The sequence below is a fragment of the Gavialis gangeticus genome, unplaced genomic scaffold, assembly GCF_001723915.1.
Source record: "Gavialis gangeticus isolate Ggan-Ray unplaced genomic scaffold, GavGan_comp1, whole genome shotgun sequence".
NCBI lineage: Eukaryota > Metazoa > Chordata > Crocodylia > Gavialidae > Gavialis > Gavialis gangeticus.
Window position 1 is genome coordinate 28,415,104 of NW_017728998.1, and position 25,574 is coordinate 28,440,677.

General features: G+C 43.1%; 1 protein-coding gene across 1 annotated transcript in view; it reads right to left on the reverse strand.

The window, feature by feature from the left end:
- The window catches only part of ITFG1 (integrin alpha FG-GAP repeat containing 1), a 247,876-nt gene that overhangs the window by 78,886 nt on the left and 143,416 nt on the right, over positions 1-25,574 (reverse strand). Inside the window, exons 11-12 of the mRNA XM_019505663.1 lie at positions 16,834-16,984; positions 9,412-9,520 (exon numbers count right to left, since the gene is read on the reverse strand). Coding sequence (XP_019361208.1) covers positions 9,412-9,520; positions 16,834-16,984 — 260 coding nt within the window. The remainder of the gene's footprint in view (positions 1-9,411; positions 9,521-16,833; positions 16,985-25,574) is intronic.

Sequence of the window (25,574 nt, forward strand, 5' to 3'; positions counted from 1 at the left end):
GCTGCCAGGCTGCCCCTGCTGCCGTGGCTCTGCCACCCCAGCTGAGCGCTGCTTGCGCTCTGTGCCATACCTGCAACAGGCCAAGGTGTCCGTGGCAGCTGGAACAACAGCAATTGCAGTGGCGGCAGCTGCAGGAGGGGGCCCGGTGATGGCAGCCATGTGGGGAGGTAGAGCACGGAGACTGGGCACAGTGGGAGGTATGCGGCAGCAGTGGCTGCTCCCATGAGTGGCCCTGCGAGTACTGCCATGAGCGCAGTGACAAGGAGAAGGTGGCAGCAGCCAAACCTGCCTCATCCTCCTTCTCCACTGCTGCCAAGCCCGTTGGCCACCACAACCATGCTGGCGGTCCTGAGGGTCACTGCAAGGGCCGCTCCACCTCACGCGGGGGCCAAGATGTAGTGCAGCTGGCCCAAAGCCTCCAAGCCATCGGCCAGCTCCCCCCTTTCCCTGGTGGCAGCCCAGCACAGCTCTGTAGAACCCTGCCAGCGCCCGCCTGGCCCTGGGCCCCGGGACACCAGCGCAGGCCCTGTGCTCCTGCATGCTGCTCACTTCCACTCCCCTTGCCCCCCCCACACTTTCCCCACTTTGCTGCCCAGCCGCTGGCCACGCTGCACCACGTGGCTCCTGGCTGCATGACTGGACCATGGAATTCGGCAGGAGCTGGCCTGGTCCCAAGGACTGGGGCGATTACCATGGTCCTCCCCTGCCTCCCTCCTTCTTACCTGAATTTCCCCATGCTGGAGCAGGCTCGAACAGCCCCACGGGTCCCAGACCAGAAGCTCTGTTAGGCTGGGGCTTCTGGCTGGGGGGGTGGGGTGGTGGCCAAGCCCTGCTGTTGCAGGAGCCTGCTGTGGCTTCCCCTGTCATCTATGACAGGACCCAGGGGCAGATAAATATTAATTTTCTAGATTTTTTTAGATGCCCCGCGGGCCAGCTAGAATGGCCTGGCAGTCTGAATATGGCCTGCGGGCTGTATTTTGCCCACCCTTGATCTAAGATTTCTACCTCACAGAACATTTTTAAAGATGGCACTTAAAATTTACATTCTTGCACAGGAATCAAAGGGAAGTAGACTTAGCTTATCTTTCTCTCAGGGGGCTCAAGCAGTCCACGGGAAGGGGAGCAAGCTGTCATTTACTGGGGATATCTCAGAAAGCTGAGGACTGGAGGTATGTGTTCCTCAAGGGTTGCTTCCTTTTAAATGTTCCTTCCCAAGTGCAGAGGAGCTGATCCCAATGATTTGTAAGGTCCCTTCCAGCCTCTAACATCTATGAAACTATGAAAGGTGACTTCTGTCATTTTAAAAACTTTGTGCAGCCCCAACATTTCTTGTAGTTTTGGTAAGGAAGGGGACTTTTTCAGCATTAAACACCTTGAGTTTTTTTTTTTGGGTCTGATGCAGGAGCTATGCATTCTCTCATAGTCCCATATCTAATAGGCCCTCTATTCATGTTACATTTATGCTGCAATTAATGTGCTACATGTGCACTTAAGTCAAGGCACCATAAAATGGGAAACAAGCCACAAAAAGTATTCTACATATACAGAAAATTATGTAGAACATTTTTATGGCTTGTTTGAATGTCACCTTAAATTTAAATGTGTGGCTGAAACTAACAAACATCTGATTATCAGTCCTGAAGTCAGGATCACACATGGGTCTGGAACTTGCCCTGGGACTGACAATCAGCAGACTGCTGGCCCCAGCCCAAGGCTGAGGGCAGGAGAGGCGGGGAGGAGGGTAAGGGGGAATGACATACTGAAGGGCATTTGAGCTAGGGACTCTAAACCCTGCGCCAGGGGTGGATAAATGCCCTACTAATGGGTTCTCTATAAATTTTACTTTCCAAAAGATTGTCTGAACACTTATGTAGATTACATTACTCATACAGTAATGCACAGTATTATTTTTATTTAACTGCAAGCTTCCATTAACATGATAGATCATTACAGTCTATCAAGCTAACAACCCATAGATTAAGGAAAGGTAATTAACTGTACTAACTAATGGTGATTATTGCAAGCCACTGTGTTACTAATCTGTGGATTACAGGAGTGAGTGATTTGCATGCTTCCATTGAAATTTCACTTATCATTTTAAAATTACAGTTAACAAACACCTACTCCCCTATTAAAATGTAAAAAGGCTAACTCACAAAAGAATGGATGTTCTTTGTAAGATTCACTAATTCTCTAAGGCTAGAAATGGATGCCCCCAAACGAAGCAGATCAGCTATGCTGTGATGTGTCATGGCACAGCTGATCCACTTCAATGCATGAAAATGCACATCATCCCCTGTTCTGTCCTTGATGGTGTGGGACAAAGGTGCTGTGATCTCTCCACTTTATCTGCTTAGCCAGACTGGCTTCTGAGACTGTGGGGGATGCCAACTCTGTGGTTGCAGGGCTGGTGCTGGGAGATCCTTCTAAAATATCCCAGTGCTGGCCCTGCCGCTGCAGAGCTGATGCTGGAAGAGAAGGATCTCCAAATCCTGGGTCCTGCAACTGTTTGAGGGGCTCTTAAACTGCAAGAGTACCTACCTGGGGTGGCTGAAGAGTGTGATCTGCCTATACTCTCCCACCACAGAGCTAATAGACATCTGCTACAATAAAGTGGCAGAGTCTATTACTGCTTTTTGTCGTGCCACTGATTTTCCTTTGATGTGGTGGAAAAAGTGTAGCAACATCTATTTGATCACAGTTTTTGCCACCAGAAAAATGTTTATGGTGGCATAAATGCGATGGCTGTTTCCACTCTAAGTTCCTTTATATGGAGCATATGAAAGAAGTCTTATTCTGTTTTTCAGTTATTCCATTGTGAGCATCTAGGCTCCATTAAATGTAATGTCATTTCTGCTCAGGCCTCATTTAAAATATCTATGTCCTTACCTCTGAATTTAATTAACTTAAAACACATTCAAGTTTACTTTCAGACACATACAAACAATTCCTAATGACTTCAAGAAAAATGAGAGTAGAACTCACTCTAAAATAAAATTGTTACAAAAGATACTCTATTGGAGAGTATCTTACCATTGGAGATTCTAATATCCATTAGAATTACCATATCCATTAGATACTACCACTGGAGATTCTAATATCCCATTACCATGGGATATTACCACTGGAGATTCTTTATGTTGTCCTAATCAGGTAACACAGATTGGTTCTTGTTTTACTGCTATGTAATATTTTTGTATTCACCAAGATAACTCATTAGTGCTATTTCTTACTTTTAGAGCACAAAGACCTATGGAAACCAACATTATATACACTGGCCCCTTCTACATGTTACAGGTATTGTGTAATTAATTGGTTAATGCATAGTTGCCTTAAGAGCAAATACACATACAAAAGTACTTATGTGATAAAAAGCTCCAACCAGCTGTCAAATTAGATCTCGAAAAAGTGTACTATCTTTATAGCTTGTTGATATCCAACTTTAATTTGCACATGTAGTAGGGTCTCCCCTGAGGTTGGGAACCCCATCAGCTGACAGGGCTCCCAGGCACAGGGGTGCACCATGACCAGTGTGAAGCCTCCAGACCCTGGGGATTGAGGCAGCCATGATCCTGACAGTTCAGGGGTGCATGGAAACCCCTGAGCCCTTGGGAACAAGGCAGCTGCGATCTCCAGCACCTGCGTATTTCATGTACCCCCAGACTCCACCCCAGGGCCCAGGGGTTTTACACATTCCTAAGCCTGGGAGATGGTGGCTGGTATGATCTCCAAGCCCTGGGGGTAGGTGGGGCACCCACACAGCTGGGAGCCCCTCAAATGAGAGGGCTCCCTGTCACAGGAGCTTGGCTCTTGCTGCTGCAGGGGGAGCTCAGAATTAGGTTCCCTTTGCACTGGCAATAAGGCGTAATGAGATCTAATGTGTGATCCCACAATCGCATCTTCTGCCATGTATGCACATGTGGCATGGCAAGAGGTGCGATTGTGTAGATCATGTATTAGATCCCATTGTGCCTTTACCTGCATGTGTAGAGGGGGCCACTGATTCATTTGAGTAGCACACTGAATTGAAAAAATAAACCCACTATAAAATTGCATAATATTGTATAGCTATTTCATATTTATATGCAGATTTATAAAAAGTGTGTTCCTGAAGGCTTTTGGTGACTTAATAGTTTGAAGACAAATACAAATTAAACCAACAACTGTTCTCTCTTGCTTATTCCTCCCAATAATGAGCCTTCTCACTACCTTTTTCAAATAGTACACAAGATAGCTAAGCAGCATGTTCACAGATTCAGTCCCTTTGGGATGAGTCAGATTGGGAAGGAGGGGGAGAACGTACGCAATCAAAACTCAGATCTCAGTCCTCCTGATTGCACACACTCTGTCATTAGCCTCCATCTAGTTAGAGTCCTGTTAGCTCATGAATCGCACCTGCCTTATCAGAGTGATAACACTCTAAGACAGGTAAAACTTAAAGCACAGTATTTTAGAAAATTTAAACACAAGCACTAAACTGTACATGGAAACAAGCCGGCAGATGATGAAACACAGGTGTAATACGCAGCCACTGAGTAACAAACATCTTGAAGTAAGCAGCCCACTATGCTCTCCACTAGCTGACATTTCTAAATGCACAATTGTGTACTGTGAAAACAATATTATAATAATGTAATCTTGAGGTGAAGAGGAGATGGGCAACTCCGTGGAGTCTGTATCTGAAAAAAACACTGTGATTATGCTAGGCACAGATGGAAAAAAATGCACTTAGCTATTGCTGCCTATGTGAATGTGTGCAAGTAGGCGGTGGACTACAAGGTGACTTGCAGTGACTTTAAATTTGAGTAACAGATAGATACCTTCTCTCAAATCAAACATATCTGTTATTTCTTCTGATTTTCCCCCTCAGTCAAAACTCATAACTCTAGAATATTTTTTCTAGGTTCTGATTAACCAGACTAATCCTCCTCAAACTCCGGTCAATGTCAGACCTGAGAAATCCCAAATTCACTACGACATGGAGTTATGTCATCTGTATATGAATGGAATTGCCCTCATCTACCTCTTTACTTAAGAAGCAAAACAAAAGAGACACTGCTGTAGAAGTCTTCCTCTACCATGAGAAATGAAAAGGCTTTTCTCAATATTAAGGACTAAGGATACTCTGGAAAAGTATTAAAGAAAAAACAATTTATTCTTATCAACATTCAGGACACATGGCATCTTTATCAATTTTTTTTCAGGACTACTATGCAAGCTTCTGAAACCAGTCATTACCTATTAAATATGAACTAAAAAAAGTTTCAGCAGCTATGAGCCACATTTAGTGGCGATACACATGCTCTTTGCCCTGCACTAGATGTTAAGAACAGTAGTTGTATTGGGGAACACTAAGAATTCCAATGTGGGTTTTATAAAGGAGAAGAATGATTTTTTCAAGTAATAACTGAAGAGTAAACTGACTGGATTTGAAGATTACCAGTCCTTACATATTCTGCTAATGATCTCAGACTTCACTTATTTCTTCAAAGATATTTTAGCCAAGCTTTAAAGTAACACCCAGAACTCTGTTCTTTAGTGACTAAGATCAATATTCTTCATCCTACTGCCTGATGAGCCAAGATACAATCTTAACTTTATTGACCAAATTAGCACTGGCACAGCATGTATAGAATATATATTCAGGAACCCCTAAAAGCAGACTGTATTGATATATTCCTTTAAAATCATGTTATGAACTCTACTAGTTGGGACAAAACTAGAATACATAAGTAGACAATTATTTGTTTCAGGATTATTTAACTGGTTAAAAGATATTTCCTTATGCTCATTTGAAAGATGTATTAATAAATTACTAAAATTCAGTGTTTTACTGACCAATAATATCTCAGCTTAAAGATTTCAAACCCTAAATGGAAAAAGCAAACAAAATAAGGCAAGAGGCAACAAGTTCAGGGAAGTGAGAGATAGAAGGGTACTGATGAGCAGACCAAAGAAATAGGAGAGTGCTAAAATTCCTATCAGGGACCTGCCATTAGACCCTGCTTGTGGAACCAAGCTTTTATAGCTGCCTTTGAAGAGTAGAGCAATTTCCTAGTAAATGTCAAGCTGTGATCTCACAATTGCCTCTGGGTACTGGGGAAGGGGAGAAACTTTCTGTGTATTCTCCTGCCCAAACTAGAATTTCCTGGCTGCTGGAAGGGTGGGATGTTGTTTTTGCTGCTCTGCCATTTCTTCAGTTTCCTGGATGCTGCCATGGAATTATTTCTATCCTCTATTCTTGATTCTCCTCCCTGTTTGCTAGAGTTCTGGCCTGCAATAATAAGCTTAAACACCTGCCTCTGAGGTTGGTCAGAAGTTTCCTAAAGCAACAGGAAACTGAAATGGACCCAATTCTCTTTAGTTCCATGCCTTAATACAGAGTTCTGAAGAGCAACACTGAAAGCTGGGTGTAGTTGTGCCAGTTTTTACAATTCTCTGATGCTGCAACCTGTAAGAAAACTAGAAGTACCAAATGCACTCAGGCTGGTTACAAATTCTGAAAGCGTGCTGGATCAGCCGCGCATAGTTCATAGTTGACAATATTGAGCTCCTAGACAAGAGTAACTCAGCTTTCCAATGACTGGGCTGCATTCAAATAGTTATCAGACAAACAAATAAAAGGGCTTTTGAAAGAACAAACTTCCTATAGTTTTTTTTCCTACGGAATCCCCACTTGTTCTAAGTAAAGATGATTAATTTATCAGAAGCCACAACAGAACTCAGATCTCTTGCCTTGCAGTCCTAACTACCATAAACACAGCATCTGATGAAGTAGGCTATAGGCTATAAAAGCTCATGTCTCTCTGAATGAGGTAGTCTACAAGGTGCCATACTGCCCTGCCTAACTACAGACTTTCAAGGCTAATGAATTTCTCTCTACTGTAAATACAAGTAGTTAACTGGACTATATAATATGGAAGATCTGCCTACCTTATCTTCACATCTTTGTTCTAAGCCTGGTCTTTGGACCATCCCTCCTGAAAAACTTTCCAGAATGACAGTCCCAAAGCTGAAAATGCTAGCTAGATGCAAGTTTAAAGGTACTATATGAAAAATGAACCCTGGGAATGAGCTCTCCTGAGGGAGAGTCACAGGGAGTTCTCGAATGAATATCTGGAAGCAAGGAGAATTCTCTTTGGTCGTCCTCTCCACGTTGGATAGTTCTCACTACAGAATTTATAGAGCAGTACATCATTTCTGGGATAGGAAGAATATTCAGTTCTCCTGTGTAGACCTGAAAAGCAACTTAAGTGTTACCGACAGCTTGCAGCAGCAGGTGAGAGGATAATGACTGTACATTTGAGAAAGCAAAACTCAAGGATTCTGTAGGAGCTTTCAGTCTTCCTCAGAAGTGACCTCACCTGCTCCAAAAAAAATCCCTCCTGTTTTCACAGACAGCACGGTAATGAAAAGGGTTGGTCTTGGAGCTCTGAATGTCTCCCTCTCATTACTACTCTCTAGATGTGGTTCACATTTAAAGTGACATCCTTCTGCCTCCTTTTAAGGTTTTTATTCAACTGAAAGTGCAACAGTGCCACTTCCTCTGTCTCACTATTAAATATATACCACTATAATATGAGGAAGATTATAATAATGTTGAGGTTGGGGCCTCTTAGTTCAAAGAACAATAATGCTCAAACATACCAAGCACCAAAATCCTCTTGGAGAAGGTGACAATTACACAAGAAGTTTCTCTCAGTGAAAGTAAGATCCCTACTATATAGCTGAAAGGTATGTTTTTAAGGTCTTGTGGTCCAAGATAAAGATATGCAGGAATCTGCATCTTGCCAGAGAACTGATAAGAAAACTCAAGAACCATACCTGACAGGAATAAGAGCTTTCTACAATGTAAAGTGCTGCCACTCACTCATTTTTCCAAAATGTATTGGTCATGAACAGTAGAAGATCCTTTGCTTCAAATGACTATACTCTGCCATGTCCCCATTGTCACAGCAACCTCAGCTTAGCCTAAGCATCATTTTTTAAATTCCTCAGAGACACTAGAAGGGTGTTTATTACTAAAGGCAGTCCTTGACTTACAATGTTTCGAGTTACAACATTTCTAAATTGACACTGTTTCAACTTTGATGTCAGTTTCGACTTTACAATGCTTGATCCAACACCACGCCATGCCAGCAAACAAGTTTGCTGTGTTGCCCATCTCCCTGGAGAACATCTGTCCAAACTTCCTTGCACACTTTCTTTAAGAAAGCAGACAAGACTCCAGAAAACCTGCAGCCAAGACTCCTGAGAAGACTCCAGCCAAGAGCACTTCAAAAAGTCCAACCGAGACCTTCAAAAAGTCCAGCAAAGTCACCTCAAAGAAGTCTTTCCAAATCAATATGATTGCTATTTACAATATAAGTACATTAATGTAGCTATATTACTCATCTATAATTGATTGAGTACAAAATTCTGGGTTATTTTTGGTGAAAACAGGGTATTGGGCCTTGGTATAGGAACCAATCCCCCATTTATAACATGGCTTCCTATGGGAAAATCAGTTCCGAGTTACAATGTTTTAACTTAAGATGCAGTTTTCAGGAACTAATTGTGTTGTAAGTCCGAGGACTGCCTGTACTTCAAAATCTGTGATTAAAGTCCCTACCTCTCAGCTTCCCAGATATAGAGCTATACAGCACTGCATACTGATTTAGAAATAAGTCCCTGTTGCACTACAGTGTTTATCTATGGGAGCTGAGTTGTGTTGGACTGACAAAAATGGTACAATCAAGACCTGAAGGTTAATGAAAAAAATATAATTGCTATTATAATTGCTACCTGCTCTTTATTGGCTTCATTGGTTTTTACTCTCAATGGTTTGGGAGACAGGGCTACATAAGATTCAACTTGTTAGGAAAAAGGACCACCACATCCACTTCTGAGTGGATCTTCTTCATTTAGCATCTCCTTTGGATTCCCAAATGAACAAGGATGCCAAAAGCTTTATCAAGAAGGCGCCAGCCTGGGCTGCGGTGAACCACAAGGCTAAATGATCTTATAGGCATTCTCTTGGTTCTAGATTTATACATAAAGAGCAAAATGAAGGTGTACCTATAGCATCATCTAGCTATCATGAAGGACAACAATGAAGAAGGGGATAATGTCCTGTAGAAGCTGTCCAGCACAGAGGGGACCAAGAACATTACTATAAGAGACTGCTAGCCAAAATCCATTTTCTAAATATTTGGAACAGGAAACAACTTTGAGTTGGCTAAAAGAACCTTTAGAGTTGTTTAATATTTCAGAATTAATTATCTGCAACAGCCATATTCCACTTCAGAATTAATTTGGGCATATTACTCTGCTTTTGTCTTACAGCGCTGTCACATTTTGTACACTTTGCCAAATATGTACACTGCTTTCATAAAAATCTCATTTTGATATGATTTTATGGTGATCACTTACCAATAACTTTAACAAAATAAGCATCAGCTTCAAAGTTATTCTTTAATGCGTGGATAGCAAAGTCCTTGCCGAAATGCCCTTTGCTTAACACAATAATATCCAATATTCCCTAGGGGAGGAAAGTAAAAGGAAAGAATAATCCATTAAAATAAGTAACATCTAAATACAGCAACTATATAACCTAAAAAAAAATTAAGAAAATTTGTGCACCTAGCAATATTTATAAGATTCCCAAATACTGTTCATCTTATACTAATCATAAGTGTAAGTCACTTAATTTGATAGTTCTATATAATGAATGTGTGTGGTTTTCCTTCCTCATTTTCTCATCCCAAACTAGAGGAGAGTGATCCAGGTACAGACCCAAAGTACCTTTCAGAAGTCTAAGCAATTTTTTGCCTTGAGTTATCACTACTGTTCACTGCCATGTACTCTTCTGAAAGTGAGCCATGAATCCCTCTGGAACCTAATGGTTGTTGGACAGCAAAATAACATCCTTCCACAATCAAATTTTCTTAGAGGCCGCATCCCTCAACTTTAGATAAACAAATAGTAAAGCCAGTTGAAAACATTAACAATTTGCGTGTGAAGTAGTTACCATTAAAAAGATACTGGAAATACTTGGGTAACTGTAGTTTCATTTGACAAATTCTGAATTCTTAAATAACATCTCCTCTATATAAATAAACACATATCCATAGTTATTTTTTACTTGAGCCAACACAATAAGGGCTTCTTGCCTTTCAAACAGAAATACCTCCAGATTACTTGAGTCTAGTAAAGCTTTTCTTTGTTAATATTTGGAGGGACTGAAAAAAAACAAAAACAGAAAACCTAGAGAAAACTTAATACTGGAGTGGGTAAGGGGTATCATTTACCCATTTAACTGTGCTTGCATGTGTGAGATCAGATGGCTGTGAAAATACTCTGCTTATAAGCAAACATAGTATCTCTATGCAAAACCTGCAAATGGAATTAGTTCCATTTTACTTCTGAGTAGAAGGGTTGGCTAGGTGAATAATCTGTAACTACTTAACCTGAGCAAAGGAAGGTGAGATCTGCCTTTAGCTCCAGGATCTTTAAACTGGGGATGGGAATGAAACCAAACTCCAGCACATTTTTAACCTGAGCTGAAGCTATCTGGAAATGGATCTTGCTCAAAAAGTTTACTGAAGGGGTGGAGGCAGGGGCGGGGGAGGGAATGCAGGGGGTGGGGGATGGAAATTACTGAAGATACAAATTGTTTAGAGTAAATGCAACTGAAAGATAGCAAACCCAACTCAGAACACTGGCTTAGGTTTCTCCCACAATCCCCTTCCCCCCATTTTTGTACAGATTGGTATACCTAAATACCCCGGAGTTGCCTAAAAAGAAAGGAAGAGAGCTGCATTTAGATAAATTAAACTGCAGAGGGAAATCAGACATAGACACTATCCTGGGGAGTCGCAGTGGGTGCTGGCAGGAGTTCAAACTTAACCTGTTACTCTCCTAACAGCTGCTGAGGAACAGCTCAGAACTTAAGGAATATGGTAAAGGTTTAAAGGAAAAATCTAATTTTAAAAAATGGTAACAGCTGAAGTGTCATTTAAAAAAACCCAACAAAACCTTACTTTGAGAACTCCTTATTCTGAATCTAGACAGACATAACAATTGTAATGGTGTCAAGGGACACCAATACAAGATGTAACAACAAATTGGTAAAGCAGCCTGATTCTGCAGCGATACAAATGTAGCAAAACCATCCTAACCCCACTTTATCCAGGTCAAAGATAGGGTGAGTTGGCTCATTTGTATTACTACAGCAGAGGTGGGCAATTATTTGGGCTGGAGCTCACAGGGCTCCAGCTCCTGCTGCCTTCCACTTATTCTGATCTATTTTGCTTGGCGTGATGAGCAGCCATTGCTGGGGGCTGAATGGGTGCAAGGTGGCAGGGAGCTGCAGCTGGAGCTTCACGCGCTGGCACAGAAGCCACCTAGCTACAGCTTTCCCTCCCAGGCCTGGCTGAGCGTGTGGTGCCTGGCACACGTCCACACGGCTTCCCCACACTACTTGTTGCATACAGTGGTGCAGCAGGGGCAGGAGGAGCTGATGGAGGCGAGGGGAACGGAGCAGTACCTAGGTGGCTGCAATTGCATTGGGAGCAGCCTCATTGACAAGCTGCATGCACTGGCTTAGGCTGGGGCCATGGGCAGATGTGCACAGGAGTGTGGTGTGGGTAGCCCCAGGTGTGAGCAGGCTGGACGCAGCCCTGTGTGGAGCACTGTGGTGGCAGCCACTGGCTGAATACAGTCAATTGTATTCAGCCTATGGCTGCACTCCAGGATCACACAGATATAATGGTTGCAGCAGCTAGGGGTATGCATTTGATTTGGATTTGGCCTGAATCGGGGACAGTGATTCGATTCATTGATTTGAATCACTGTCCCCGATTCAATTTGGGTGAATCCAAATCTGAAGATTCGATGCCGATTCAGAGAATCAGTGATTTGGCCATAGACACAGCTTTAAATGTTTTTTCTACATACCTCGAGGTACCAGCATGGCTTGTGAATGCTGCTATGCTAGGGTGCAAGGAGCATCCCACAGGAGTGTGAGGAGGCCTTCCACATGCTCAGTGGTGAACGCGGAAGTACTTCCGGTCCACTTCCAGGTCCATGGGGGAGCACACGGGCCCCACCCCCATGCTCCCTTGGCTCAGTGATCGGCTGCAGGGAGATCCCGGGTGCCCCCCCAGACCCAGAAGGCACCAGTTGCCGAGCTGGAAGGGGACGGTGGTGGGCCCTCCAGCAGACCTGGAAGTGGACTGGAACTGCTTCTGTTCCACTTCCGGGTCTGCTGCTGAGCGTGCTGGGGAGCCCCTGGTGCTTCTGTGGGACACTCCATGCACCCCCGCATCGTGGCATTCATGAGCCACCTGCTACCTAGCGGTATGTAGAAAAAGCATTTAAAACTGTGTCCATGTCCAAATCGCCATATTTCTCCAAATCAATTCGCAGGGTTCTGATTTGATTCTGAGAGGTTAAAGGGTCCTCTGATTTGATTTGGAGATTCGGCCACTGAATCGGGCTGAATATCCACCAAATCGAATCAGGGACCGAAGCTTCGCACAGCTCTAGGAGCAATTCCCTCTCCTTTTGAAGTGGCTACAAATGTCACTGTACCTGGTGTAGCTCAACCAGGATAGAGACACAGAATGTAGCCATGGAGGGACCTTATTACTTTACCTATCAAATTAGGGTGAGTCACAAGTCTGACCCTAAGTAAATCAGAAAAAAGAAATACAGATCTCAGAAACCTGTATTTTCAAGTAAGGGCTGCTTACAATTTATAGCACAAGAACACATCCTTTGCCTGCAAGTACCAGTTATATATTTTCATACACAAATGGCTAACTAGAGCCATAAGACATCCACAAGTAATGAGGCATATCCAATTTTTTAAACTAGGTCCTTTATTGTAAGTGAGACTGGACTTTGACATTTTGGTTTTAAATTTCAAAAGAGAAACAGCCAAACTTTCCTTTCCGTGAGATGAAAAACCTCCTGCTTGCTTGAAACTGGGAGCTGGACAACCAGGTTTAAGTCTGAGGTTTGTACCAAGATCTAATTTTGACAGGAGTCTTTATTTATTTATCTAATTTTGCACTTATAGGCAGGAAGCTTTACGGACAAAGTCATACCAATATATCTTTCATTATGTTTAAAAGGAAGTATGTTAATTACATAAATTAGCATAAAATAACTGTGTGCAGTAGCTGTCAGCTTTACATTCAACAGAAACGTCAAGTATTAAATTCTCTGTAAAATACCAGCTAAACGGAAAAAAATTAAAATAATTTTACGTTATAGAGGACAGCAAGAAGTTAACTATTTAATTAGACTTTACTTCCAGACAGGAGAAAGATGGAGGAATGAAGATGGTTTATTTAGGGGCTAGATGGACAGCATACTAAATACATGAGCTGTGATCTGTTTTGGGACTCAAGTCTAGTCATGGCATTGGGGTAAACGAATGTTTAAAAAAAGTGGGACAGTTGTGTGGGGAGTAACATGGGGTGCAAGTCTGGTGTTATATGGGGACTGTGATGATCATAGTTAACTGTGACCATCTGGGAAATTCAGTTGGGAGCTTGCAAAAGGTGATAGTTACAGGAAAAAACACACTCAGTACAAGGATTAGTGTGTTTCTTGCAGAGTAAATGACAAGGCTAAAGAAACAATCTTTTACTTGCTCCAAGGTTTAGTATTAACTGTTAAATTATCTGACTGTAGTGATGCTTTCCTCCCATTAGTAAATCTTTGCTTACTCGGTTTAGACAGCCATTTATAGACTATGTAGTCTTTATTCTTTTAGTGATAAAGTTAATGGCTTGGTGAAGCCCCTCTAGTTTATTCGCCTGGAAATATAGACAATGGAGGTTTTAGAAGATGATAAACAAGCATATGAAAGTTAATTTGCAGATGATACCAAGCTAGGGAGAGTAGTAGATGCACTGGAGGGTGAAGCTAGGATTTACAGAGACCATGACAAATTGGAGCATTGGACCAAAAAAATCTTATGAGATTCAACAAGGACATGTGCAAAGTCCTGTAGTTAGGATGGAACAAACCCCATGTACTGGTACAGGCTAGGAAAGGAGTGGCTAAGCAACAGCTCTGCAGAAAAGGACCTGGGAGTTACAGTGGACAAAATAAGTGAATATGAGCCAAAAAGTGTGCCCTTGTTGCCAAGAAGGCTAACAGCATACATGCAGTCCTTAGACTTACGACATAACTGGATCCTGAAAACCACGCATTAAGTTGAAACACTTCAACTTAGAACCAATTTTCCCACAGAAATTATAAATGGGTGATTGGCTCCTTTATGATGCTGGATACAGCTGAGACTAGCTGGTAAGTCTTTAAGGGGAGGGGAGGGGGGAAGGGAAGGGGCATGTGAAGGGCAGATCAATGCCCCCGCAGCAAAGGAGAGATTGGGGCTGGGACAGGGGTTGGGGCAAGTGCTGTCCAGCCAGGGTGGGGAGCACACAGGGCGAAGGCATGCCTCATCTGAGGGGTGTGGAGGAGGGAGAGGGGGGCGGCTCTGGCTGCTGCGTGCTGCTGGTCCAGGAGCTGCTCATTTGGTGGCTTCTACCACTGGTCGGGGAGAGCTTGGGGGGATGGCCCCCAGATCTGGGTGGAGTGGGTGGGGCTGGGGTTGCACCATGTTGCGCTCTGGGCAGACAGTGGGGGTTATGGGGGGGCTACGGTGAAATTTCTAGTGGCTGCAGCCCCCCCATAGCCTCCGCTCTGCCATCCAACCCACCCTGATCTGGGGGCACATGCCCCCCAATGCCTCCCGCCGCTCATCCAGCTGGGATGGGGCAGGCACGGGACACAGCTGCAGCCCATCTGTGGGGTGTGGGGGCAGCTCCCACCGCTGTGCGCTGCTTGTCTTGAGGCAGTGCAGCAGATCCGTCCTGTGCTCGCCCTGCTCCAGCAGGGCGAGTGGCAGCAGCGCCTGCCTGGAGCACAGCACGGTGTAGCCCTGGCCTCACCCACCCCACGCAGATCTGGGGACACATGCCCCCCCCACCCAAACCCTCCCAGACAAGTGGTGGGAGCTACCAGGAACAGCTCCTGAACCAGCAGTGCACAGCAGCAGGAGCCAGCCCCCCGCACCCTTTGGATGAGCCATGCCTTTGTCTTGTGCCTCCCTGCCCTGGCTGGGCAGCAATCATCCCACCCACTGTCCCAGCTCCAATCTTTTCTTCACTGTGGGGGTGTTGATCTGCCTCCCCCTGCATGCCCCTTCTCTCCCCCCTCCTCCGCTCCCCACTTCCAGACTTACCAGCTGGATGCAGCTGTATCCAGCATTGTAAAGTTGAAACCCGTGTTGAAACCTCAAAACATGGTGTCAATTTATAAAGGTCGTAAATGCCATTTGTCGTAGCTCGAAAAGTCATAAGTCGAGGACTGTCTGTACCAGGCTGCATTACTAGGAGCATTGCCAGCAGAGTGAAGGAAGTGATTACACCCCTCTATTTGCTGCTGGTGAGGCCACACCTGGAGTACTGTGCCCAGTTCTGGACCCTCTACTACAGAAAGGATGTAGACAAATTGGACAGTCCACAGGAGGGCACAGAAAATTGTTAGGTGGCTGGGGCACATGACTTTTGAAGAGAGGCTGATAGATCTGGGCTTATTTAAGCTGGAGAAGACAAGACTGAGGGGGGATTTAATAGTAGCCTTCAATTACCTGAAGTGGGGCTTGAAAGAGGATGGAGCTAGACTGTTCTCAGTGACGGCAGATGACAGAACACGGAGCAATTGTCTCAAGATGTAGCATGGCAAGTTTAGTTTAGATATTAGGAAAAAGTCTCTTACTAGGAGGCTAGTAAAGCACTGGAACAGGTTTATTAGCCTCCTCCACAGGGATGTTGTGGAATCTCCATCCTCAGAGGTTAACACCCAACTAGACAAAGCCTTGGCTGCGATGATCTAGTTTGGGACAGTCCTACTTTGGGCAGGAGGTTGGACTAGATGACCTCCTAAGGTTCCTTCCAACCCTAATTTTCTATGATTTACTGCAAGTCTGTCTAATATCTGAAGACCCCTCCAGCCACAAACTGTGTGGCCCCTGGTCAGAAGCTGCATGGGCACCATGTCCCTACACTGCATGCCATGCCAGCTGTATGTTGTCACACACATGTTCTTCCCCTCCACCCTGGCTGCACCATGTCACTGCTTCTTTGCTATACTGTGTGGACCCCTCATACTCCCTGGGGCCATGGGATCTTTCAGACCTGTGGGCTATGCCATGTTGCCCTGCCCCCCAGAGGCAGGCAAAGGAAGTGAAAGCTGGAGGAGGGAGAAGGCTTAGAGTCTGATAGCCAAAGGCGACCCAAGCAGGGTGCGGGGCCTGGGGCAAATCAGCCCATGTGGGGCCCCACCCCCGTTCTGACACAAAGAAGGTGCTGCAGCAGAGGTGGGGGTAGCGAGGGGCTGGACACAGAGCTGTTGCTCTGCCCAGCTCTGTGCTGCTTCTGCTCTGCAGGGTCTCCAAAGCACAGGGCCTGGGGCAGTCGCCCCGATTCACTCCCCCCTAGGGACTGCCCTGCTGATGGCAGCATCAGGAAGGAGTAGCATCCAGACTGGGAGCCAGGGGGCTGCAGGTTTACCCCAGGGGGCTGCAGGTTTACCCCACAGGGCTGGATGTGGCCTCCAGGCTACAGTTAGACAGCTCTTAGTGTAGAACTTAGGCAGTTTTTCTGTAAATCTCCCCACTGCTCACCATTAAAGCTGAAACATGGTTTACCTAGCTTTTGCTTTCATTATCAATTCTCAAATACCAAGGTGTAGCAGCTTTAGAATGAAAGCTCAAATTGGTACAGACAGAGGGCAATTAAAACCTGAAACACAATTAAAAAAAATTGAACTCACGTCTTCATATATGTCAAAGAAAGTTGCTATCACAGCATCTTTGATTTGGTTTAGATCCGAGAGCTCCCAATAGATTTTAAACATACGACGTGCACTCTTGCAGCTTGCGTTATCGCATGGGACGTTCTCTAATAAAAAAGCTTGCTGATTGCTGTAAAAGAACAGGACATTTACCAATTTGTTTCTTACAATAGTTATATACTGCTCCCTCTTTGTCTGCTAAACATCACATATATTTTATACCAACTATAATAGAATGAAATTAGCAATTGGAGGAAAATGAAACTCACCAATGACACTATTAAACATTGTAGACACGGTAAGAAGCCCCCCCCCCAGTAATGCTAAGTCACTGAATTAAAAGCAGGAAAACAACCCCTCCACCACACCACAGAGGTAACCCACTTCATAAAAAGTCCACAGGAAAGGCCACTCATTTACTTTATCCCTCTGACAGAACCAATTTAATTCTTAAATCAGCCTAATACAAAAGCAGGAATAAGCAGGATAAAACTTCAGTGTGGAAAGAATTACTGATTTTTTTTTATTACTTGGCCTAAAAAAAAAAAAGATGTTTTTTTTCCAAAATTTAGTGATAATTTATCTGAACACTACTGAAAATAATTAAATTACTATAAAGAATATTTTAGGAATTAAGTAGCTAGGCTTTTTTATCTAAAGTTTAGGAGCATTTTGCCCAAATGTAAGGTTAAAGTAATCTCGGTTCATTGTTATGCTTTTCATTATTGTTTTTAAGCAATAACCTTTTAAAACCAATGGTGCAAAATGGTAAATAAGAAATAAAGGATTATTAGATTTAAAACATATGTTAATCTATACCAAGAAAAATACAGCATACTTGTGAAGTTGCAACTTGTGAATATCTGAGCTACCTACTTGGCAGTATATCATCATTCAAAAGATTTAAGCAAATACAGAGAGGCCTTTCCTTTGTCTTTTTTTTCTTTTTTCATTTTTTCTTTCCAAAATTGGGGGCCCTTGACAGGCAAGCCAAAGCAAAATGGATGCAAACAATGTGCAAGGAAAGTCCTATTTTTCAAGCATGATGTGAAGTATAGTCCTTTTACCCAAACACTGTTGACTGGATTGTGAATGGTCTCCTTAATGGTCATCTACCATACTGAGAAAAGTTCAGTACCATGTTTTATCATCACAGTCCATGGACAGATAGCTTCTTGATGTAACTGGGTTGATCTTGCTCCTTAATTAAGGATTTTGGGGGGGGCTCCATACAGACATTATATTTTAGTGGGAGAATCGCTACACTCCCAGTAGAAACTAGAAGCATAAAAGGACCACTCACTTCCTCCCTGGGTAAACATGTTCCCTCTGGGAGAAAGATCTTCTATGTCAGCCTGGAGAAATCTTCTTGCAAGAATGAATGTTTGTATGCTCCCCTCCTAATCTGTTCCTGCAGAGGAGCAGTGGGGCAATGCTCTCAGCCTTTTTCCTAGACTGGGAACTGCTCAGTTTGGAAAAGTGGCTGAGGGCTCTGTCCCACTGTTCCTCCCCCCTCCGGACCACTCTGGAAGGGGACTGGAGACGTTGGGCAACTCTCACGTGCTTCCCAGATCAGGGACCCCAGTCCAGAGGGGAAGGGGGCAAAAATGGCTGCTCCTCCACTCTCTGCTCCTGTCACCAGAACCAGAGTGATAGAATAAGCAGGCTGTCCCCTGCTCTCTGGGAGAAGCCTGGAGCAGATGCTGCCCCCATGCCTTTCCCAGACCAAGATAACCCCAGTCTGCAGAAGGCATGGAGAGCTGGGGAACAGAGGCAGCTGCAAGATTGATGCCTACACTGCTTCTTCTCCTGGAAAGATTTCTAGCAGTGGAAATTGCTCAGAAATTTTCAGCACTAGAACACCTATTTGACATGCATTTATTCTGATTCTAGAAGGCCTTTTGGGTTCCACCATGATACCTGACTCTATCAAAGCACATGGTTATCAAAAAGGCTCCAGAGGTTGCTGAAAAATTTTTAGAAAATCTTTGTCTGTCTATCTGTCTGTGACTTATTTCAGAGATAAATTCCCTGCTGGTAGGAATAATTAATCCCTTTTGCCAGGGATGCCACTGCTACATCAACTGTATGGAGAAAGAAGAGTAATCCCATATCCTTTTTCCCAGAAAGAAACAAGTCACTAACAGGTCTGGCAATGACTTAAGAATGACCTATCCACTTAAACTGGAATGGGACAGTCTAAGTCTCTTCAAGTATGGACTGAGGGTTGACAGATTTTTTTTGGATGTCCCCTTGAAGGGCTCATGATCCGCAAAAAATATCCCGAATCCCAACAATCTGCAGAGATGTCTTCACTGGGTTCTGGGAGATATCAAGGCTACCAAAGATGCATTTCTCTGGGACCTGAAACAGTATTGGAAGAGCTCCCTGCCTCTTGTGGCTTCCTGCTTACCTTTTTTGCCTGCTTTCCAAAAAGGAGAAAGAGGGAACAAATGAAAAAAAAGCCACAATGGAGCAGCAGTATCACTTCACCTGATAATTTGCACTGTGCTTTTGACTATATTGTACAAATACATTTCTTCCCTACATTGATCCTTCCTGTACAAAATGTATAGTTTGGCCCTTAGTTTCTTGCTCTGCTGCATATTTTAATAAAGCTTTTGTAAGCTACCAGCCTCTTTTTAACAACTGTGTTGTCTTTAAAAAAAAAAAAAAAAAAGAGCCATGAACTTTCCTCAATTATCATTCAGCACACATCAGATGATTTCATTACACATACTGGTTTTCTGCCATTGCACTGTTTGAACCTAATACCAGATCTCATTATCATAAAAAACCAGCATATTATAGTTTCTTTGCTATATGTCATTATTACCTTGTCAGGTTGTGTATGCTAATATGCGATAAGGTGAAACAGCTCAAGTTCAACACATTTTTCAATTTATCTTTTTCATCATCTTTTGATGTAAATGGATGCTAGTTACTTTGCAGGAAGTTTTGCCAAGATGATATCTTCTGATTTAGTGTTAAATTATAATGTTTCATTTTGTCATTTCCTGAAAATACTAGGTTCTAAGTTTAATATACTTACATAATATTTTCAGTTTTGAATTGCGTCATAAGCATAGAGTACAATGCTATGAAAAGTATGAACTACTGCTTCCATGTATACCATCAAACAAAGAAAACTTGTTACACTATAGAACCATGTAGTCTTCCTTCCTGGGTTGGATGGATTTGATTTTTTTAGAGCACATAGTCTAAAAGATGGTCCCTTCCCAAGTGAATTTATCAGAAACTTGCAACATGGACAAATTATAATGGAGATTCAATTGTGAAAAAAAAAGAAAAATGGGAAGAATGGATATTAATAATAAAATGGCACTGAGAAGGGTATGGCAAAACCAGCTGGCAGAGGCTGACACAAATAAATATATAGTGAAAGGACAATCTGATATAAATGTTGAAAACTAAGAAGCATGAAAGCAGAAAACTATTTAGGAGATAAAAAGAAAAAACATTCAGTTGTTGAGTCTCTCCCAGGGCAAAGGCAAAGCAGCAAGATTTCCAAGAAGCCTTAAATCAGTATGTGGCTTAAAGTCGACCACTGTTAAATTTAACAGCCCCTCTGAAATCTCATTTCACAATATTACTGATTTTCCTGTATCACAGGTGTCTAATACAAAACAGATATATAAATTTATCCTGTAACATGAATATAAAATAAGAATCCAATGCTACAAATCCATATAGACTTAAGTTCACTATCATGAGTAGTCCCACTAGGGCCCCTCAACCCATTACATTTATGCCACAATTAACATGTTAATCATAGCTTAAATGGGAAGGTTGCTACACATGTTCCCAATTTAAGGTTCCATAAAATGGTAAACCGGCCAGAAACAAGTGTTCTAAAAATAACGCACCTTTGTATGGGTGGTTTGTATGGCACCTTAAATTGAAGGTATGGCATGTCCACACACTGGGGCTTTCCAGGGCTGATGCCTGATAATCAGCTGATTGTCTGAATCAACCCTTTATAGCCCCCATATCCAACCTAAGTGTGACAATATTGTCAGCACTGGCTGGGGGCGCCCCAATCTCCAACCGATTGGGAGCTTTCCCAGGAATGGTGCCAACAATTGGCTATTGGCATCAGCCCCCTGTCTCCAACTGGACCCAGTGCCTCCCCATGGAGGAAGGGGAAGGAAAAAATCAGAAGCTCCCAATGGGATAAGAACTTCTGTTCCACCTACCAGAGACTTTAAGTCTTTCAGCTCCCTTCACCATGAGCCTCTGATCTCCTGCACCTGGCAGCCCTGCTAGACACTTAGTATAAAGTCTGTGTGGGGAAAGCCCTTTGGCTCCTTCCACCAGGGCCAATAGTCAGTTGATTGGTGGCCCAGACAGCTCTGGGTGAACCTGACACAGGACTGATAATCTTGAACTTGCCCTGGGCTGTTCTGGGGCAGACTGACAATCAGCTGACCGTCTGCCCTGGCCCAGGCACTGTCCTGGGTCATGCCAGGATGCAGGCAATTAACTTTCAATTTGCTTGTGTATGGGAGCCCAGGATCATGGTTCCCAGCTCCCCTGCAGTGGCAAATAGAAAGGGCATTGTAGCAAAAGCCTCAGTTTTTCTTTTAATTTACTTAAAAATACATTCCCTCCCCTTCCTCTAACCATTTCTGACTTTTTTTTCTGCCCTCTCTATCCCTTATAAGTGATTACAAGTAATACTAGGTAAGCCAAGTTCTTGTATACTATTATTGCAATAAGCCCCTTTTAATATTGTAAATAGCGTTGTTATGTTTGTATTGATTTGCACTGTTTTATATTGTATTGTATTCCTATAATTTTTGCATTGATTTTTATTGTTTTATATTGAATTTATATAATTTAGGCCTATGTCTGTAAAGTAATGTCAAGCCTCCTTCTTGTACCCCTTGCCGCTGTAACCTATGACTCATACCTACCCCTCTTATGTAAATTGGTTCCTGAATGAATGGGGATGAATGAGGGTGCTTGAGAGACAAGAGGCAGTAGGTCTAAAAATAGCTCCCTCTGAATGACCAAACCATCAACTTGATGACCCAACCATCACCCTGCATTGACTCTCCCTGGCTCAAGATTTGGAAGATAAAGACTGCTGCAGAAATCAGCCAACCCACCATTTTGCAAAGGCTACATATGCTCAGTATGAACATCTGGAATCCTCTGGAACAGGGCTGACTTTGCCTGGACAGGACCTCCCCAGAGGAGATCAGAGGTAGTCTGGCCAATAAAAGGGGTAGTGAAGACTGACTCCTTGGGACGCCTTCTCCATCTGGACCAGCACCATGCCACACTACCTATCCACCCAGAGGCCCTGCCAGTGACCCCCCTCTGGACAACACCTGCTGGACAAAGACCCCCTTCCAGCCTGGATAGATAGCTATCAACCCCACCCCCTCTTCAACCAAGGACTTGGATTCTGTTTCTCTTTCCTACCTGGACTCCAACCCGTCCACCGAGTCTCTTTCTCCTGCTACCATTGTGAGTGTGACTGTGTGTGTGTGAAGTTATTGGTTCCTACACACACATGGGGCTGTGTAGTGTGTTGTCTGTTTAATAAACCTGTTATTTTGAAACCCCAAGTTGGGTCTTTGTCTGTTTCCTGCCTGTTTCCTGCTTGCCATCACTTATCTGCCCCCCAGTCTCCCAGCTTTCTGCCTCTCTCTCTCTTTCCTGGCTGTCTCCTCCTTGTCACTGGGCTTTTCCCCTTGCACCAGTCACCTTGAGTAATCCTGGGACCACTTGACCTTAAGTAACTGCAGCTCCCCTCCAGTCTGCCAGTTCTAATCCTGGCCCCAGCAACTTTCACTCCTGGCACTTTCACTCTAACCCCCATCCATCTCTCTCCTTCTGGAGATCTTTGACCCTTGATTTCCCCTCCCATAGTCACCAAGCACCCTAGGGGTCCCAAGTACCCCAAGCGCACACATACACACAACACCACAACACACCACCCAAGTTAGGAACTCACCTGTGTGTATGTGTAGGTGGGTGGTATACGCATGAACTGGCATATATCTCATTGTGTGAATGATATATGAATGAGTGATCCGTGTATGTGTACTGGATGTGTATGTGCCTGAGTTGGTAGAGTGTGTATGCACCTAACTAATTTTTGTATGTGTGCATATGCAATTGTACACCACGCCCTCCTGTCTAACAGCACGATATTGAGATCCTGAGAGTTGGCTTGGCCCCAAAGGACAACAGCACGAATGGGGTTTGATCCCCGATTCCACAGACAGGCCTCCTGACATGCACATGTGGCATGGTAGGAGGCAAAACTGTTGGGATCAGATCTGGTGGCATCTTTAACTGAAAGCATGTCAGGGCCCTTATACTTTGTTCAGAACCAACAGGACTACTCAGAGTAATCAGCTTAAACATATGTACAAATGTTTTGAGAATAAGAACCTAGGACATGTCTACATAGAAACTTCAGTGCCACATCCAGATACCTAAGCTTAATTGAATACTAAAAAAAAAATAAAGCTGCAGGTATGTTCTGAACTGGCTTGAGTTTCTCTACATGACAACACTGTGTGGCACAGATAGTTGTTAAGGGTTTAACAACTCCAAAACCATTAAATTAGATAATTGGCATTATTACTGAGAAAGATTAAAAGAAAATAGGTAAGTTAAAATAAGAAATAAACTTGAACTGCAATATTAAACTTTTTAAAAAAGGGCTTATAAGTAGGATTATTTTAATGTAGCTCTTGATTTTTAAAATAAATTTAATTAGTTGCGATTAAATTTAAAATTAAATTCCAGACTCTTAGTTTCTCAAGGTTATAAACATTTCCTTGTCATCTCCTTGGTGAGCCCCTTCAATTTATTTGCTACCTCTATGACATCACTCACATACTTGTACTTCCTCCAAAAAATTCTTTACATTAGAACAAAGTGCGACAAGACGAGCTTGTGTAATATGACACATGTAATTTCCAAGAAATGCTGCAAGTGGAAGTAAGATAATCACACCCCAATTACTTAACAATTAACACATTTTTTCAATTTAGTTTTATTTTTAGTAAGAAACCAGGTTATGCTTTCAAGTTTTAAACTAAAACACTCAATATTTAATTCTTAATTTTATCTAGCTTTTGGCCACTATAAAACGATCTTTCCCTTTCAGAACCATAAAAAAATCCTCACATTGTCATTTTATAACTATTCAATTGTTATCCACAGATAAAATATGAAGCATCCTGTGTATGTAACATGAATCTGAATTACATGAATACTCTTTCCAGACTAAAACTGAACTATTCTGACTTTTCTTTATCCAAGTTTGCAGACTCATTTGAAAGCAGGGACCTTTTATGTTTTTGTGGCCAAGTCCTCCTTTATATGAGACCATCAAGAATTAATTTTGAACATAAATCACAATATGCAGTCAATCTGAAACTTCCATAAAGACAAAGGTTTCATGGTATATGGGGCTAAATCTTCAGCTCTGGTTTCTAAACTTTGCCCATAAAAAGCCACGCAGACAAAATACGCATGCTTGTGGTCTGCCAAATGTGCATAATAACTATAAATCTGGAGTCTAACAGTCTCTGATGGTCAGGGTGTTCAGCATTTCAATGCGAGTGTGATGTTCTTCCTGCAGAAACCAGAAAGAACCATAAATCTGGGTCCTTCATGTGCGTATTTCAAAGTTGAATCCTGAGGTGTGCACCACAGAAATAAAGGATAAGAAAAGTCTACAGATTCTGAACACACACACACACACACAAAACATGCCCATGAATTCTGACTGTAACAGGGACTCAAGCAGGAGCCCTGTTACTTGGGCTAACTCTGGGAGGAGTGAACTCTGAATGCATCCTGCCAGGTGGAGAGGATTTCACACCTGGAAAGAGGTGGGATGATTAGCTCTTGAAAATCGGAGATAAAACCAGCAGCTGATTGCCTTTGGGCACCAGAAGAGGAACACGGGGGTAATCAAGACCCTAGAGAGTTGAACGAGACAAAGAAGTCTAACCTGTGACTTGGTAGGACGCCGGGAGCTCTGGATTTCCTGAGGACACCACAGGTCAGACCCGGAAAGACACTGCTACAAAGGATCACGCTGCTGTGGTGAGTCCAGAGAGACAATGAGGCGGTGGGAGCTGGCTTGGCTGACAGCCAAGTAAAAGACGGCATCTCTGGGATGATGCAGGGAAACAGAAACACAGATAAGTCCCTGAACCTGCTGGGACGACGACTACTTAGAATATAGAAAAAGGAATTGTGTGGGAGCTGCAAGGAACTGCTCCCAGAACAAGCTGCGGATGAAGAGTGAAAGATGCGGAGACCGCGTTCCACTAATAAGGCAATTAGCGGTTAAGATTAGTTTAACTAATGTATCTTTGAAAACCACAACATGGGGTTTTCCTCACCTTCAAACCAACTGCCTTTGCCAATGAAGTAATTGGTAAGGCTATGGTCACTGTATATGCTACTTTGAAAAATACACTTATAATTTGAGCATGTAACATCTAGGTACTATTTATTGATTAAGGACTTTAACAACTCACTGATCTCTTTCCTTTTCTTATTAAATCCAAGTTGTGGCAGGTGAGTATAGGAAGAATGTGAAGATATTACCCAACATGTTCACATTGATCATCAATGATTCCAGGGATTTTGATTGTAGCTTTGTTGGTCTAAGGGCATAGGCAGGCAAGGTTCTTTGGGTAGATGTGATATCTTTTATT